The sequence below is a fragment of the Megalops cyprinoides genome, chromosome 7 (genome assembly GCF_013368585.1).
Source record: "Megalops cyprinoides isolate fMegCyp1 chromosome 7, fMegCyp1.pri, whole genome shotgun sequence".
NCBI lineage: Eukaryota > Metazoa > Chordata > Actinopteri > Elopiformes > Megalopidae > Megalops > Megalops cyprinoides.
In genome coordinates this window covers 19,631,159-19,643,839 of record NC_050589.1, presented here as the reverse complement: position 1 = coordinate 19,643,839, position 12,681 = coordinate 19,631,159, and the positions used below count along the sequence as shown (strand labels likewise).

Below are 12,681 nucleotides of genomic sequence, written 5' to 3'. Positions count from 1 at the left end.
AGTTGACAAGCAGACCATGTTCAGTCAGAACTCGATGTTCCCAAGATTAGGTGGAGAAGAATTCTAGTGCATGCACATAAGGTACTGTTGGAGAGATAAATCAACATTTTCTGAATTATTTATGACAGATAAGTTCAGCTAGCCTGTATTATCCTGGCCATCAATAATGGAAGCATTCTGTCACTGATATCCCTATTCAGTCCTTGTCTGCAGAATAGCATGACGGAGCAAACGCGGTCACAAATATGCACACTAACATTCAGAGGAATTTTAACAACAATTAATTGTTGGTTGCTGTTCCTTATGAAAGAGAAAATATTGTGCATTTATTTGTTTGTCTGTTCTGCATTGCATCATTAGTCGGGTGGTTTCTTGGTCCAGCTGTAGAACATTGATTTGTAAAGACAAGTTTCTCCACAGTTTTCAGTGTTCGTCTCTATTTCTCCAGTCTCCAGTTCGGCCCAGTTTTGGAATCTCTGAGAGAACACAAACGTGCCTGTCTACCCACACCCTTCAAGCAAAGGGGGTTTATTAATAGCCGTGCCACTGAAAACAATTAGCCATTCTGCGCAGTGAAAGTATACATAATTATAGCCATTGTTATTGCAGCATCGCTTCAGCAGTTCATGGCAACCAAGAGCAAAAGCAGTGAACTCGCCTCAGAGAAGCAAGTCTTTCATTGAGCATTATGCACGGTAATTACACAGGGTTCCATTGCTGGTGAATACTACAGGATTGCTTTGTCAAAGATTTTCAGAGTAAATCTCTGGTTCTATCTTGACAGTTTGAAGCTGTACGTCACAAATAATGATAAAAAATCCACTTATATTAGCATCCGCTAATCCTTTTTATACTGTAAAAGGTTTAATTAAAAGAAATAAATTCTGTTCAGTTATATCTTCTTATTTGATTAATTAATGAAACCGTAAAAACATCACATACTCATCCAATCATGCAGTCTATTTGCTCCAGATGATGATTTAGATACCAATAAATATTAGGTAAATAACTATTTACCTTTCAATTCATTAAACATTACGATCCTTAGTGGTTCTGAGTTTGCGTAAGAGGTAAAGCTTCCAAGTATAACCACTAGATGGGGCTAGAAGATTATGACATTGAGTAGTTGACGAGCCATTTAACATTGTTGACTTGAGAAAAGATCTTTAGGATCCTTGGCTATATGGTTGGCGCTGCTGTTTGTGCCAGATGAGTAAACCATGGGGGGAAACAAGTTAATGATTAGAAACTGAAGAAGAAAACAATTTACTTTTTTTTTTTTTGCTGACTTGTCAGCAGATTTTCTCACATTATGTTTGGCAAGGGATTCCAATACTTACTTTTTTGTGTCTGACTTGAACTGTTACTGATCATTTCACAAGTGTACCATGTGTGTTCAAATATTCAATAGATTGAAAAAACTGACAACATGCTATAAATGTGGTTTGGTCAATTTCAAATAATGTCTGTTATCCTCATCAACTCTGTGACATTGTTGTTCCTTCCTTTCTGCAAGTGTCCCTGCTCACATGTGCGCTCTGGAGGAGGCTTGTTATCGCACACGTTTCGGCAGTAGCAAACATGCACCCAGCATAAACATGCCACTCCCAGAGGATCCACACCACCACGGGGGAGAGATGAAAGACAAGCCTGTAATTATCACTGTCACCTGGGAGCACAATAACTCCGCAACTGGCCCGGAAACATAACGCTTCCCATTTACCCCTGAGATGTACAAGTACAGCTACAGGGAGTTTGATTGCTGTGCTATCATACTATCTAGGCTACAAAGGAAGTCAATGAAAGCTGAAGCAAGATTAACCGTACAAATTATGCCAAAAGAGAAATTATTACAACTTGATAATTGCAAGCAGTGAAATGATGACTACATAAAATTATACAGTACATCATTATCAGCAGGGTATAACTGCCACTCACCACTCTAAGCTGCTCCAAAGTCTAAGGCACACCGACTCCACTGTGTCGAATGTGCGGAACATTTCTGAAAACATATGACAACAGTGGCATTTTATCAACTTAAGTTGTTGTAGGTAGGATGTACACTGAACACAATTCCTGAAAATCATAATCTTTAATAATCTCTTTAATAAAATCAAGTATTGGAAGGTACTGCCACCAGTGACATTTATAGCTAAACAGTATCTCTCATTTCCATTGTAAGATCATTTTGTATCATCTGACAGATTTTTGTAGCCTGCAATTTATCTAGACCCGTACACAGCAATGGTGACAGTGCTTTTTCTCTAGATATGCAACGGTAATCAATGCGCCATAAATGTACCCTTCCATTTTCTAAATTGCTTCATCTTATCTTTCATTCTTGTAAGAGAAATTGTTCATCTATAAGAAATCACTACACGCTAAAGAGCCATGTCCAAATGATTTAAGAATTATAATTCTTGAATTACAATTCACTTTAAACTTGAATATGTTGCTGCTGAAGCAGAGTCCCTGTGACACAGAGTCTTATTCCTAGCAGACGCTTGGGCAATGGAATGACCTTCAGTGAAAACTGAGCTTCAGTGAAATCACTATTGTTATTCACTTACTGAACTGTCAGTTTTACAGTAGACTTGTATAGTTTCTCACCTTAAAGGAGTGATCAAAACACCAAGGATAAATTTAAATTGGAGTCATGTATGTATGTGTTCCATTTTGCAATGCAATTCCATAGAGTCTTCAAGGGGTGTAAAAGCGCAGTGGGTGGTTGCATAACACACCTTAGATCTTAAATAACATTGACATGAAAAAGAACTCCTCTCCCTGAACAGTTCTGTTAAGCGGAAAGTATTGAAGTGGTGTGTGCCAATTCCCTTGGATGGGTTTTATGTAACTAGTTATAGGAACCCTGGGGGATGCTCAAAATTAATCAGGAACTTCTACAAAATTGTTCTTTGGACCTCTCTACTACAATTTATGAGCTGATCATTGGTCAAGAGGGACTCTTGGAGTTACAGCTGTATAACCTTTGACAGTTAAACAATAAAGCTTAAAGAGGTTAACTAAACTCTATTGTGTACACATTAATATTAACACATCGTTATAGGGTAATTATGGGGCATGTTCTATAGGTTACTGTGTGACACATGGATTCCTATTCAATTATTTAAGGCCTCCATTCCACCATAACTACACATTTTGTTGATCCATTAATTTAATGTACCAATATTTCTGAGCAATGCCAATTCACACTAATTAAAGATGACACAAAAACACAAATGCATGCTTTATATAAGCATGATATACACTGGTATATTTAAACCAAAATGAGCTTGCAGTGAAAAGACAATCTAGGAGATAATGCATGGTTTTATTCACAGAGTAATAACCGCCTACTGAGTTTAATACTAAAAGCTGTCAGTATTCAGTGAACAAAAAAAGACCATCATTTGTTGAAATAGCGTATTCCGGGGGTGGGGGTGGGGGGTAAAGGAAAGATTCGGTGATTATAACTACCACAGTGCAAATGGGGAAATTGCATACAAAAATTGTTGAGATGTAGGCGTGAAAGAAGAAAATGAATATATAAGAGAGGGAGAAAGGTAGGAACTCTCAAAGTACAGTATTTTGGAAAGGGGAGACCTGGATGGCAGAACTGAGGAGAAGACATCAAAGCAAACAAGCACATACCGAGTTACCCCAGGTACATCTTAAGGCAGCACAAAAGTTGGCTCGTTAAACCTTTGTGGCGAAGTGTGTAGTGGCACAAGCTTGGTGAATGAGAACTTCAATAGCAGTACATGTTTTTGCGCCTTGATAGAACTTATTGTGGCAGTGTTTCTCACGATAGCGCTCTGTATTATAAGTATGGCATTAATGATTTCGTATCTATATGGCCAATACCCTATACTAAATCCCTCTGATTAAGAGCGTCTACCAAAATAGTAAATTTAAATGTGAAAATGTAAAATAAATAGAACAGACAATTTGAACTGCACGACAGTACAGTCAACAGGGATCAACAGTGAGATCCATCGATTACAGTATATGCGAAGAGAAAATATCAACCAAAGACTTCAGTTCATTTTAGTGTTATGCTTCTACTGTTTATAATTTTTTAAATTGTGCAACTACAGATTATTTGTAGATGTGCATGAAATTCCGTAAACTAGGCGCGGCTAAGTCATTGAAACAGACCAAGTCGTAACACTGAAGAGAAACAATCGTAGCCTAGCGGAAAACCTCGTGGTTATTCTGCTACATTGCTAGGCAGACCGCTCGTGTAATGCGTTATTACACCAGCCGTCTAGAGCCGCGGTGGCAGTAGAGAGTTCTGTGAGTGATGCTCAGCCCACGGTTTTCAGACACCGATTCGTCACATACAGACCCGCTATAGCTGGGCGGAGAAAAATCCTCCTGGCGCACTGCTAAGCTCTTTCCACAGATACTGTGCGACGAGTCGACAGGGGAGTAGAAGGCGAATTCAAAGGAGGAGAACGGGAGATGAGAAAAAGTTTTAAAAGATATTGACCAACAACAAAGGAAAGATAAACAAGCTAATGTTTCTCCGTTATTTACACATTTTTTCATTGTCGCGTGAGGGATTTAACACACCCCGGCGATAAAACCGTATTCGTTGGGACTTGAGGATTTAGCTTAACTTCTGCTTCTTGCGTTTTTTTTTTCTGTTTAGCTGTTGGTGTAAAATCGGAATGAATGACAAAGACAAAGGTTGATGTGAATTCGCCAACTCATTTTGTCTCGCCCAAGGAAAGGAGACACCGGCACAAAATGGAAAGCGAGAATGGGATCAGCGACGCAGGGCAGGCGCAGCCCCAAGAACAGCACCAGTTCCAGCAACAGCCGATTGTCCAGCCGCACCAAGTAAACGAGAAGAAGAAAATAAATCGGGCACCGTCGCCTGCAAGACCCAAAGATGTCCCTGGATGGTCTCTCACGAAGATTAGAGGGGGCATTGGCGCGCCCACTTTGAGTGTTAAACCTGGAGCGATACACTTGGGGAGCCGGCTGTCTAGGCGCAGTCCAGGCAGTGGGAAAGATACTAAATCCGAAAAAACAAAACTGTCCGGGAAGTCCTTGCTGTCCGTCGCCGGTTCTCAAAAGGGGAGCGGCAAGTCGGCAAAATCTACTCGGAGGAAGGTATCCGATGCCAGTAACGCTTCAGACGATCTGAGCAAAGACTCAGGTTGCGCCCCAGGCAAGCTGTCGCCCACAGACAGTAGCTCAGAGCTCTCCGATTGTGCATCGGAAGAAAATAAACTTTCCACGGACGCCCTAAGTAGTGACACTGAATCCAGCAGCCGAGGAGGGGGAGCAGATGGAGAGAGAACAAGCAGGGATCACGGAAACGGGCAATCGGATAGGGGTGGTCGAGGTGACCAGCATGCAAAGAACCCCGTGGATAAGGACAGGCTCTCCCTCGGAGTGGATACCGGCGAGGGGAGCATTTCACCCGGGGATGAGCGGTCCCTCGCCTCTTTTGACAGCCGGATGCCTGTCAGCACATCCCTGGCGTTTTCTGACCTGACGGAGGAGTTCATGGACGGGATGCATGAAGAATTTGTCAGGGAAATAGAAGAACTGAGATCAGAAAATGACTACTTAAAAGTAAGAGCTGATTGGTTACGTTCGCACCAGCTATTGTTGCATTGACCTGAACACGTTGTCATGAAAACCCTTACCGTTTCACCTCATCAGATACATAAAGTAAATCAGTGGCGAAAACCGCCGCTCTGCAAGAATCGCCCTTTTACAAATGGCAGTCTTCTCGTGATGCTTATTGCCAACGGTGGCCTCCTGTTGGCGGTTTGAATTTTTGTTTACTTAGTTTTACAATGCAAAATTATAGTTATTTAAAGCAAAATACACATTTATACTGCTATGTAGCATCCATGTGGTGGAATTTGCTTGAATGACTGGCATGTCATGTTTTGAAAAGAGCTTCTTGCATTTTTGACTTATCTTTTGGTCATACACCCGTATGATTGATTACGCTGTCTCTAATTTGTTTCACCTTGAGATTGCCTAGACGCAGCAATTGGAGACTCGATAGCGTTGCTTCCGAATAGCCTAAATAAACCAGAAGGACATTTTCAGTAGAAATGTTTGTCATGGTGATATTGTATGGGCTCGTGAATGTGGAGAGCTTCATCTATGTTCCTAAAGTTGTGGACCATGACCCTCTTCAACTGCTCGATTATTAACTTATGGTGGGCTACAAGACAACTCCATTGTAATTGCATTGTGACACCCAATATTATCAGTTAAATGCGACGGAAGGATAACGTGTTTCAGAGTATTACATATACATCACTTCAAATTAATGCCACTATCATGCAGGTCCTTGAGCACAGTAGTTATATGTAGTATTATACATACATCTATCCGGAGATTTAAGTTATTTTGTCAGCTAAAATACTGCCATTTTGGCAGGGTTGCAAGCAAGTCAGGAAATAGATTAATATACCCGTTACCCCCGAATCGGTTCACCATATCACAGTGTATAATTCCAGTTTTATGAATGTTTATATTGATCATAACATTTTGGTCGTTCAGCAATTTTGTGACCTTCACCACACCAATATAGCCAGCTTTCCAAGATGTAGCCTTACCCCCAGGGTATCTTGTTTTTTTCCCCATTCAATAAAGAGAAAATCAGGTCATGATTTGCGACAGAGTCATCAGTCTTCATTTTTATTTCATTCATCCTGTCGATGTATATGGCTGAATTGTGCATCGTGGCATCCAGCCGCGTCCAGATGCTGCAGTCGAACGCGCCCACTATACTCTACACACCATTGTTTATACCAGGCGGATCACGTGATCCGCTCTGCAGTGGGTGACCTATATTCCCTAGCCTTGTGTGACAGCGCGAGGCAGCTTTCTGAATATTAGTCTGCGATAAAAGGGTTATATTTACTCCACGCATTCTCCCGTCCTTATAAATACTTTATCTGGCTTATTACTACAGCTCTGTAGCAGGGTTTTGTCGGGATTTGTACTAATGCCTTTCAAACCCCAGTGTTATTATGTAAGTGTAGAGAACACGGATAGAGCTATTTTGCGGCTGCTTTTTTCGCCGTTCTGATGCACATCATTTTCGCATAGGCCTAGATATCGCCTGAGTGTGTCATATGGCATGGCTTTTTGCCTTTAATATGTGGAGTTATATCGAAATGATGATCTATTAAATCTATTGAAATGTAGAATTGCCTACTGCTCCGACAACATGTTATGACTACAAACGCAATTAACAGCGTATGTACGACACGTTCATAGCACCATTATCCATTAAATATCCATAATGATAATTTTCCATCTGCAAACAACAAAGTCACCGTTTTTGATCTGATATTTCTATGACCATTGTAGTTTTGACACAGTCTGAAACAAGATAAGATGCAATAACCTTATGCCCATTACCATTGGCATAAAACATAAAACTTACAAATGTTTACTAAAAAGATAATACTCTTTGAGAATATTTTGAGATGTTGGCCACGCCACGCACAGCAGTGTAGCACATTAGTTTATTATTGGGAGTCACTCACACCAGGGTGTCTGTGCTACCATAGTATTGCACTGCAAATCACTTTGAGAATGTCAACAAATATCATGTATGGGAATAACTGGCTGATGATGCAGTACTAATTTTGATGATGATGATCTAATGACTTTGATGATAATGCAGTACTGATTTTGATGATGATCTGATTTTGATGATAATGCAGTAATGATAGTGAGGATGATGATGATGAGGATGTGTTGAATTTAGTGAAAATTCAGTAATGATTTTGAGGGCAATGATGGTCAAGTAATGACACCAACAATGTGATGATTATGATGACAACATATGATTTTGGTGGTGATCGATAGCGATCGAGATGACAGTCACAACAGCCGCTGTTTTGAATGGCAGTCACACGTGGCCTTCTGCAGTGACAAGCGGCCGTAGCTGTGATTGCGCTGACTCTCTCCTGCCGTCGCAGGACGAGATGGAGGAGTTGCGGTCGGAGATGCTGGAGATGCGGGACATGTACATGGAGGAGGACGTGTACCAGCTGCAGGAGCTGCGGCAGCAGCTGGACCAGGCCAACAAGACCTGCCGCATCCTGCAGTACCGCCTGCGCAAGGCGGAGCGCCGCAGCCTGCGTGTGGCCCAGACCGGCCAGGTGGACGGGGAGCTCATCCGCACACTGGAGCAGGACGTCAAGGTTTGTGTGTGTGTCTGTGTGTGTCCTCTGGAACAGATTATTTACATACAGGCTGGATTCTATCTAGATGTTGACTTTACCTGCTGAGCTTGTTAGATGTGTTAAATGAGTAGCTTGCATTTGCTTATGTTGTTTTTTTGTGTGGCTGTATATTCTGTTTATTGGACCTGCTTTTTGCAAAGAAGGAAACTTCCATTTCAAATTCGGATGTCACTGACGTGGTGATTAGTTTCCACCATGCAGTTTTACCATTTTAATGCCCCTGAAGGTGGACAGGTTTGTCAGTTGGCAGGGGGTTTTGGATCACAAGCCCTGTTTTTTATCCACCAGCAGATAATGAATGGCAGGAGATTAGTGTGTAAGGTCTTGTTCGAGGGGGCATTTTAGCACTCACGTTGTGTGCAGCATTCCATGGCTCTGGTTACAGGTCATGAATTAGCAAAGTTCTGTCAACTTTTTTGTGCAGGCGGCTTTACAATGCAGCCTTTCTCAGGGACTGTGGAAGAGAGGGGGGAGGGGAGTGATGTCATCTCCCCCAGGCTTGCCCTGCTGTCGCTGTCCCTCACTGAAAATGGTGCAGTTGTGAAAAAAAGGAGAAGAAAAACGACCTTCTTCTGCAAAGCTAACATTGTGCCTCTTTGTGCGCTAGAGTTGACTCTCTGGAAACTGGTTGCGTTCCTGAGTTAAATCTTCAGCAGCCAATCTTGGGGTGGGGGTACAGTGTGTGGAAGCCATCAAAGGGCCATTAACACAGGAAAAAGGCCCCTGTGAATGACCTAGGTTTCTCAGATTCTGTAACAGCTCGTTTGACTCCAACACTCACTTGACTGTTTCTTCTCTACCCTCAGACTTGGGTCAAATTTCACCGCTGCCTTCTGGCCTTCTGTTTTTTTTTCTTTCTTTTAGGTCTAAACACCATTATTATCCCCTCTACAGACACACACACAGAAGTAAATACATATATTTGGAAAGTGAAACAAACTAACTCAAGTGTGTGAACTAAATATCAAAGGTCAGTTTGCTCAAACCACTGCCCCGAAATCTAAAGTGATGACGTCCAATCGCTAATAAATTTAAGACAGCATTACTTTGTCCGTAAGATAGTGCTGCTTTTTTCGTGAAATAATACTGCCCTTTCAGAACTTACATAAAAACTTTGTTGGTCAGTACTTAAGCACTTTCATGAATCTACCCCCACAGTTACAGACAGTGTAATGTTCATGTCTCCTCTGTGAATCATCCTGTTGTAATAGTTCCCATGTCCTGCTACATCCTGCTGACCATCTCTCCTCGTGTGGGGGGAATTCGGTGCTGGTGAGATTTTTTTCCCTCATGGTCACTTCCTGTCTCTGCTCTTCTGTTTTCCCAAGTACACGCCACGAAAAGCAAGGCTAATATGCAGATTTGTATAAGATGCAGATTATGGGATCCTCTGTTCCTAGGCATACCAAGGGGCTGCTTTTCAAGTGCATCCAATTGGAATTAGCCATATGTAATTCCTGAGAAATCTAAAAACGTGTGATTGTAGAAGTGGCCAAGGGAAGCATGCTTCCGTTGTGTGATTGGAGGGGGGTGGGGGGTTGTATTTTTAGCTTTGAGGGTCTCTGTGGCCATCTCCAGGCCGTCTGTGCTGTTTGTTGGTTTGGATGAGAGAGATTTCATTTCCTGTTTGGTGTGGGACAAACCGCTTGCCTGCCTTCACAGCAGCAGCTGAGTAACATGGTGGTATGATAAGGGGGAAGGTCTCCCAGCACAGCTCTCTCGATGACAACTGGGCAGCGGGATTGTGGAGCGTGGGGGATGGGTTCCAGGTGCAACTCTCAACATTCAAGAAAAGCTCTGTCATCCCCCTAACAGCAGGACAGAACTGTGTGGATGTGGCTGTGCAAACGCTACAAAAATATGTGAATGAATCTGTCAAATACATAGATTGTGTGAGGACGTGCTCTTTATAATAGTGTATTTGACCAACATGCAAGCCTAAATTGGTTAGCTCTTCAAAGCGAGCTTACCATAGTTTTCAGGTGCTCCCCTTATCTTGTTGACTTCCCATTTTAGAGAAGAGTATGATCTCTTTACATTGATTTACACGCCCAGGTATTTACAACTTGGCTCTCAGATTGTATTTGAGTATCAACGGCAGGTGTCTCGCCTTTGTGAACTCAACTGTAATATGCAAAACCCTGCTGATAAAATCTGCAGCAGGGTCGTTAAGACTGCCATCGGGGAACATGCAGTTGTGAAAAGGCTGACAAACTGGAAAGGAAAGAGGGCTGGAGTGTACACACACACACAAGCACACACACACACACACACATACGCACGCACACATACACACACACACACACAAGCACACACACACACACACACACACACACGTGAGTATGCATGCACACACACATACACACACAACACACACATGCACATATACACACGCATACACACATACATATACACATGCTCAGACACGTACTGAAAGGACAGAGGCCTTTTGGTGGGGTAATGCCTCAGTGTTGTGTATGTTGTTTGTCAAACGGCACACAGGGTGTTGCCTAATGTATAGCATGCTGGGGGGTTGTGAGCAGGGAGGGCAGGAACTAGACAAATGTGATGTTTATTGTACCAATGACAGCCTCCTTTCACACTCTCCTCAGACACGGCAGCAGCATTCAGGGCACGTCCTGCTGTTTAACAGCTGAAACGCTCCTGCATGCTGCTAGCACCCAGTAACACTGCTCACTTGAGGTGTGCTCTTTTTGCATATCAAAGCTACACCTTTTGGGGCCACACAAAGCCATGCTGAAAGGAGCTAAGGGGAGGGCTCTGCTCGTAAATCAATCTGAATACATAATAGCCCTCACTGTCATTCATTAATAGAGGCTTTTGTTTAATGTAAAGAGGAGCAATTACTTTAAAAGACAGCATTATGGCTAAAGAACATACTCCGGACACCTCCCACACCGTTAATGGAAAGGGAATATTGATCCTACAATGTGGGCTGTGTGCCGGGTTGATACGGTGTGGGAGAAGGGACTGACGGCTGGACTTTTCGCCGGCCCCTGTTTGAATCAGAGTCAGGAGAACAGGGATGCGCCTGTGGTACACTCCCAGGGCAGCCACACAGAGGGGCATTGTGGGTCGCAGCTGCGCGCTGGCTCCGGTTCAGGCGAGAGAATCCCTCACGCGGCCGACGCATAACTGGGCCCTCTGTATCGTCATTCCTCCTCACTTTGAAAGGGATCAGTTCTCGCTCCGCTCCACTCCACCCCAAAAGGCAGCCATCCCCTTGGCTTCGTTTACAGTGTTGAGAGAGAATGATGGACAGAGAGGGAGAGAAAGAGAGGAAGAAAGAGAGAAAGAGATGGAGGAATGAATAGAGGGAGGGAGGAAAAATGCCAAAAGTAGAAGAAAACATGTATTTAAATCTTTAACTGTTTGGATTGTCATGTGAATGCATTTTTTTGTCCAGCCACAATTTCCACAACCTGACATATACATTCAAAACATGTTTCTGTGAAATCTAATTAATTTGTCCATAGTTCAAAGTTGAGGATCTAAATAACAATTTGTCCATTTCTAGTGTTTTAATCTAGTACATCCTTGTGTGCCATTTTAAATCATTTCATGCTGTGAATTGAACAAAGTTATTATGGCTTCTCCTATGTATAGCTATGCACTTAGTGTGATTTTTTTTGCCTGGAGTGTGCTTTTCAAAGTAACTGGTTTTTTCAGAAGTTTAAAAAAGCCTATTGAAATGTCTGTGTCCTGATCATCAGACAGTCTCACGAGCTGTAATACCTTAAGCACCATTCATGTCAGCACATTACAATATAAGTTTTGTATATGGTCCTAGGAATTGGGCCATCTTACAAAGTCAGCTTTTACCATGTAATAAGTAGTATTTCATGTTGAGTTAACTAGAACAGGTTTCATATATTAAAGGCATGAAGGTCTTAAGGATAAAACATGTCATGCATCTGAATCTGACAAAATGCTGTATCAATAAACAGCTGTTCTGTATGAATTCTCTAGTGTGTGTGCGCTGATCTGATCTTACGAGGGATAATCATTGCGTGTTGGACCTTTGCTGAGGGATTTTTTGTCCCTTGTTCCCATTATTATTTCTGCATTTCTTTTTGGGCTTCAAATGACCTGATTCACATTTCTCTCCTTTCTCCAGGTGGCGAAAGACGTGTCCATCCGCTTACACAATGAGCTGGAGTCCATCGAGAAGAAGAGGTCCCGTCTGGAGCAGGAGAATGAGGACCTACGTCAAAAACTGCAGGATCTGGAGGTGGCCAAGCAGGTGCTGCAGGCCGAGATGGACAAGGCTAGAGAGGTATGGGTTGGGTGGGGCCTGTAGTTGGTGGAGGGGTGGGGTGAGTGGGGTTTGCTTGGGCAGAGCCAGCATGCTCTCTCTCTTTCTCAGGGGATAGTTGTGTTTAAGTGAGCGTGGGCTCAGTTGAACTGTTCTTAGGTTAGTGTT

The 12,681-nt window shown here is 42.6% G+C and overlaps 1 protein-coding gene across 3 annotated transcripts in view; it reads left to right on the top strand.

The window, feature by feature from the left end:
- Positions 1 to 4,326: 4,326 nt before the first annotated feature.
- The window catches only part of soga1 (suppressor of glucose, autophagy associated 1), a 41,581-nt gene continuing 33,226 nt past the window's right edge, over positions 4,327 to 12,681 (top strand). For all 3 annotated transcript variants that reach the window (XM_036533088.1, XM_036533089.1, XM_036533087.1), the window contains exons 1-3: positions 4,327 to 5,589; positions 7,971 to 8,195; positions 12,376 to 12,534. In XM_036533088.1, coding sequence (XP_036388981.1) covers positions 4,678 to 5,589; positions 7,971 to 8,195; positions 12,376 to 12,534 — 1,296 coding nt within the window. In that variant the 5' untranslated portion in view covers positions 4,327 to 4,677. The remainder of the gene's footprint in view (positions 5,590 to 7,970; positions 8,196 to 12,375; positions 12,535 to 12,681) is intronic.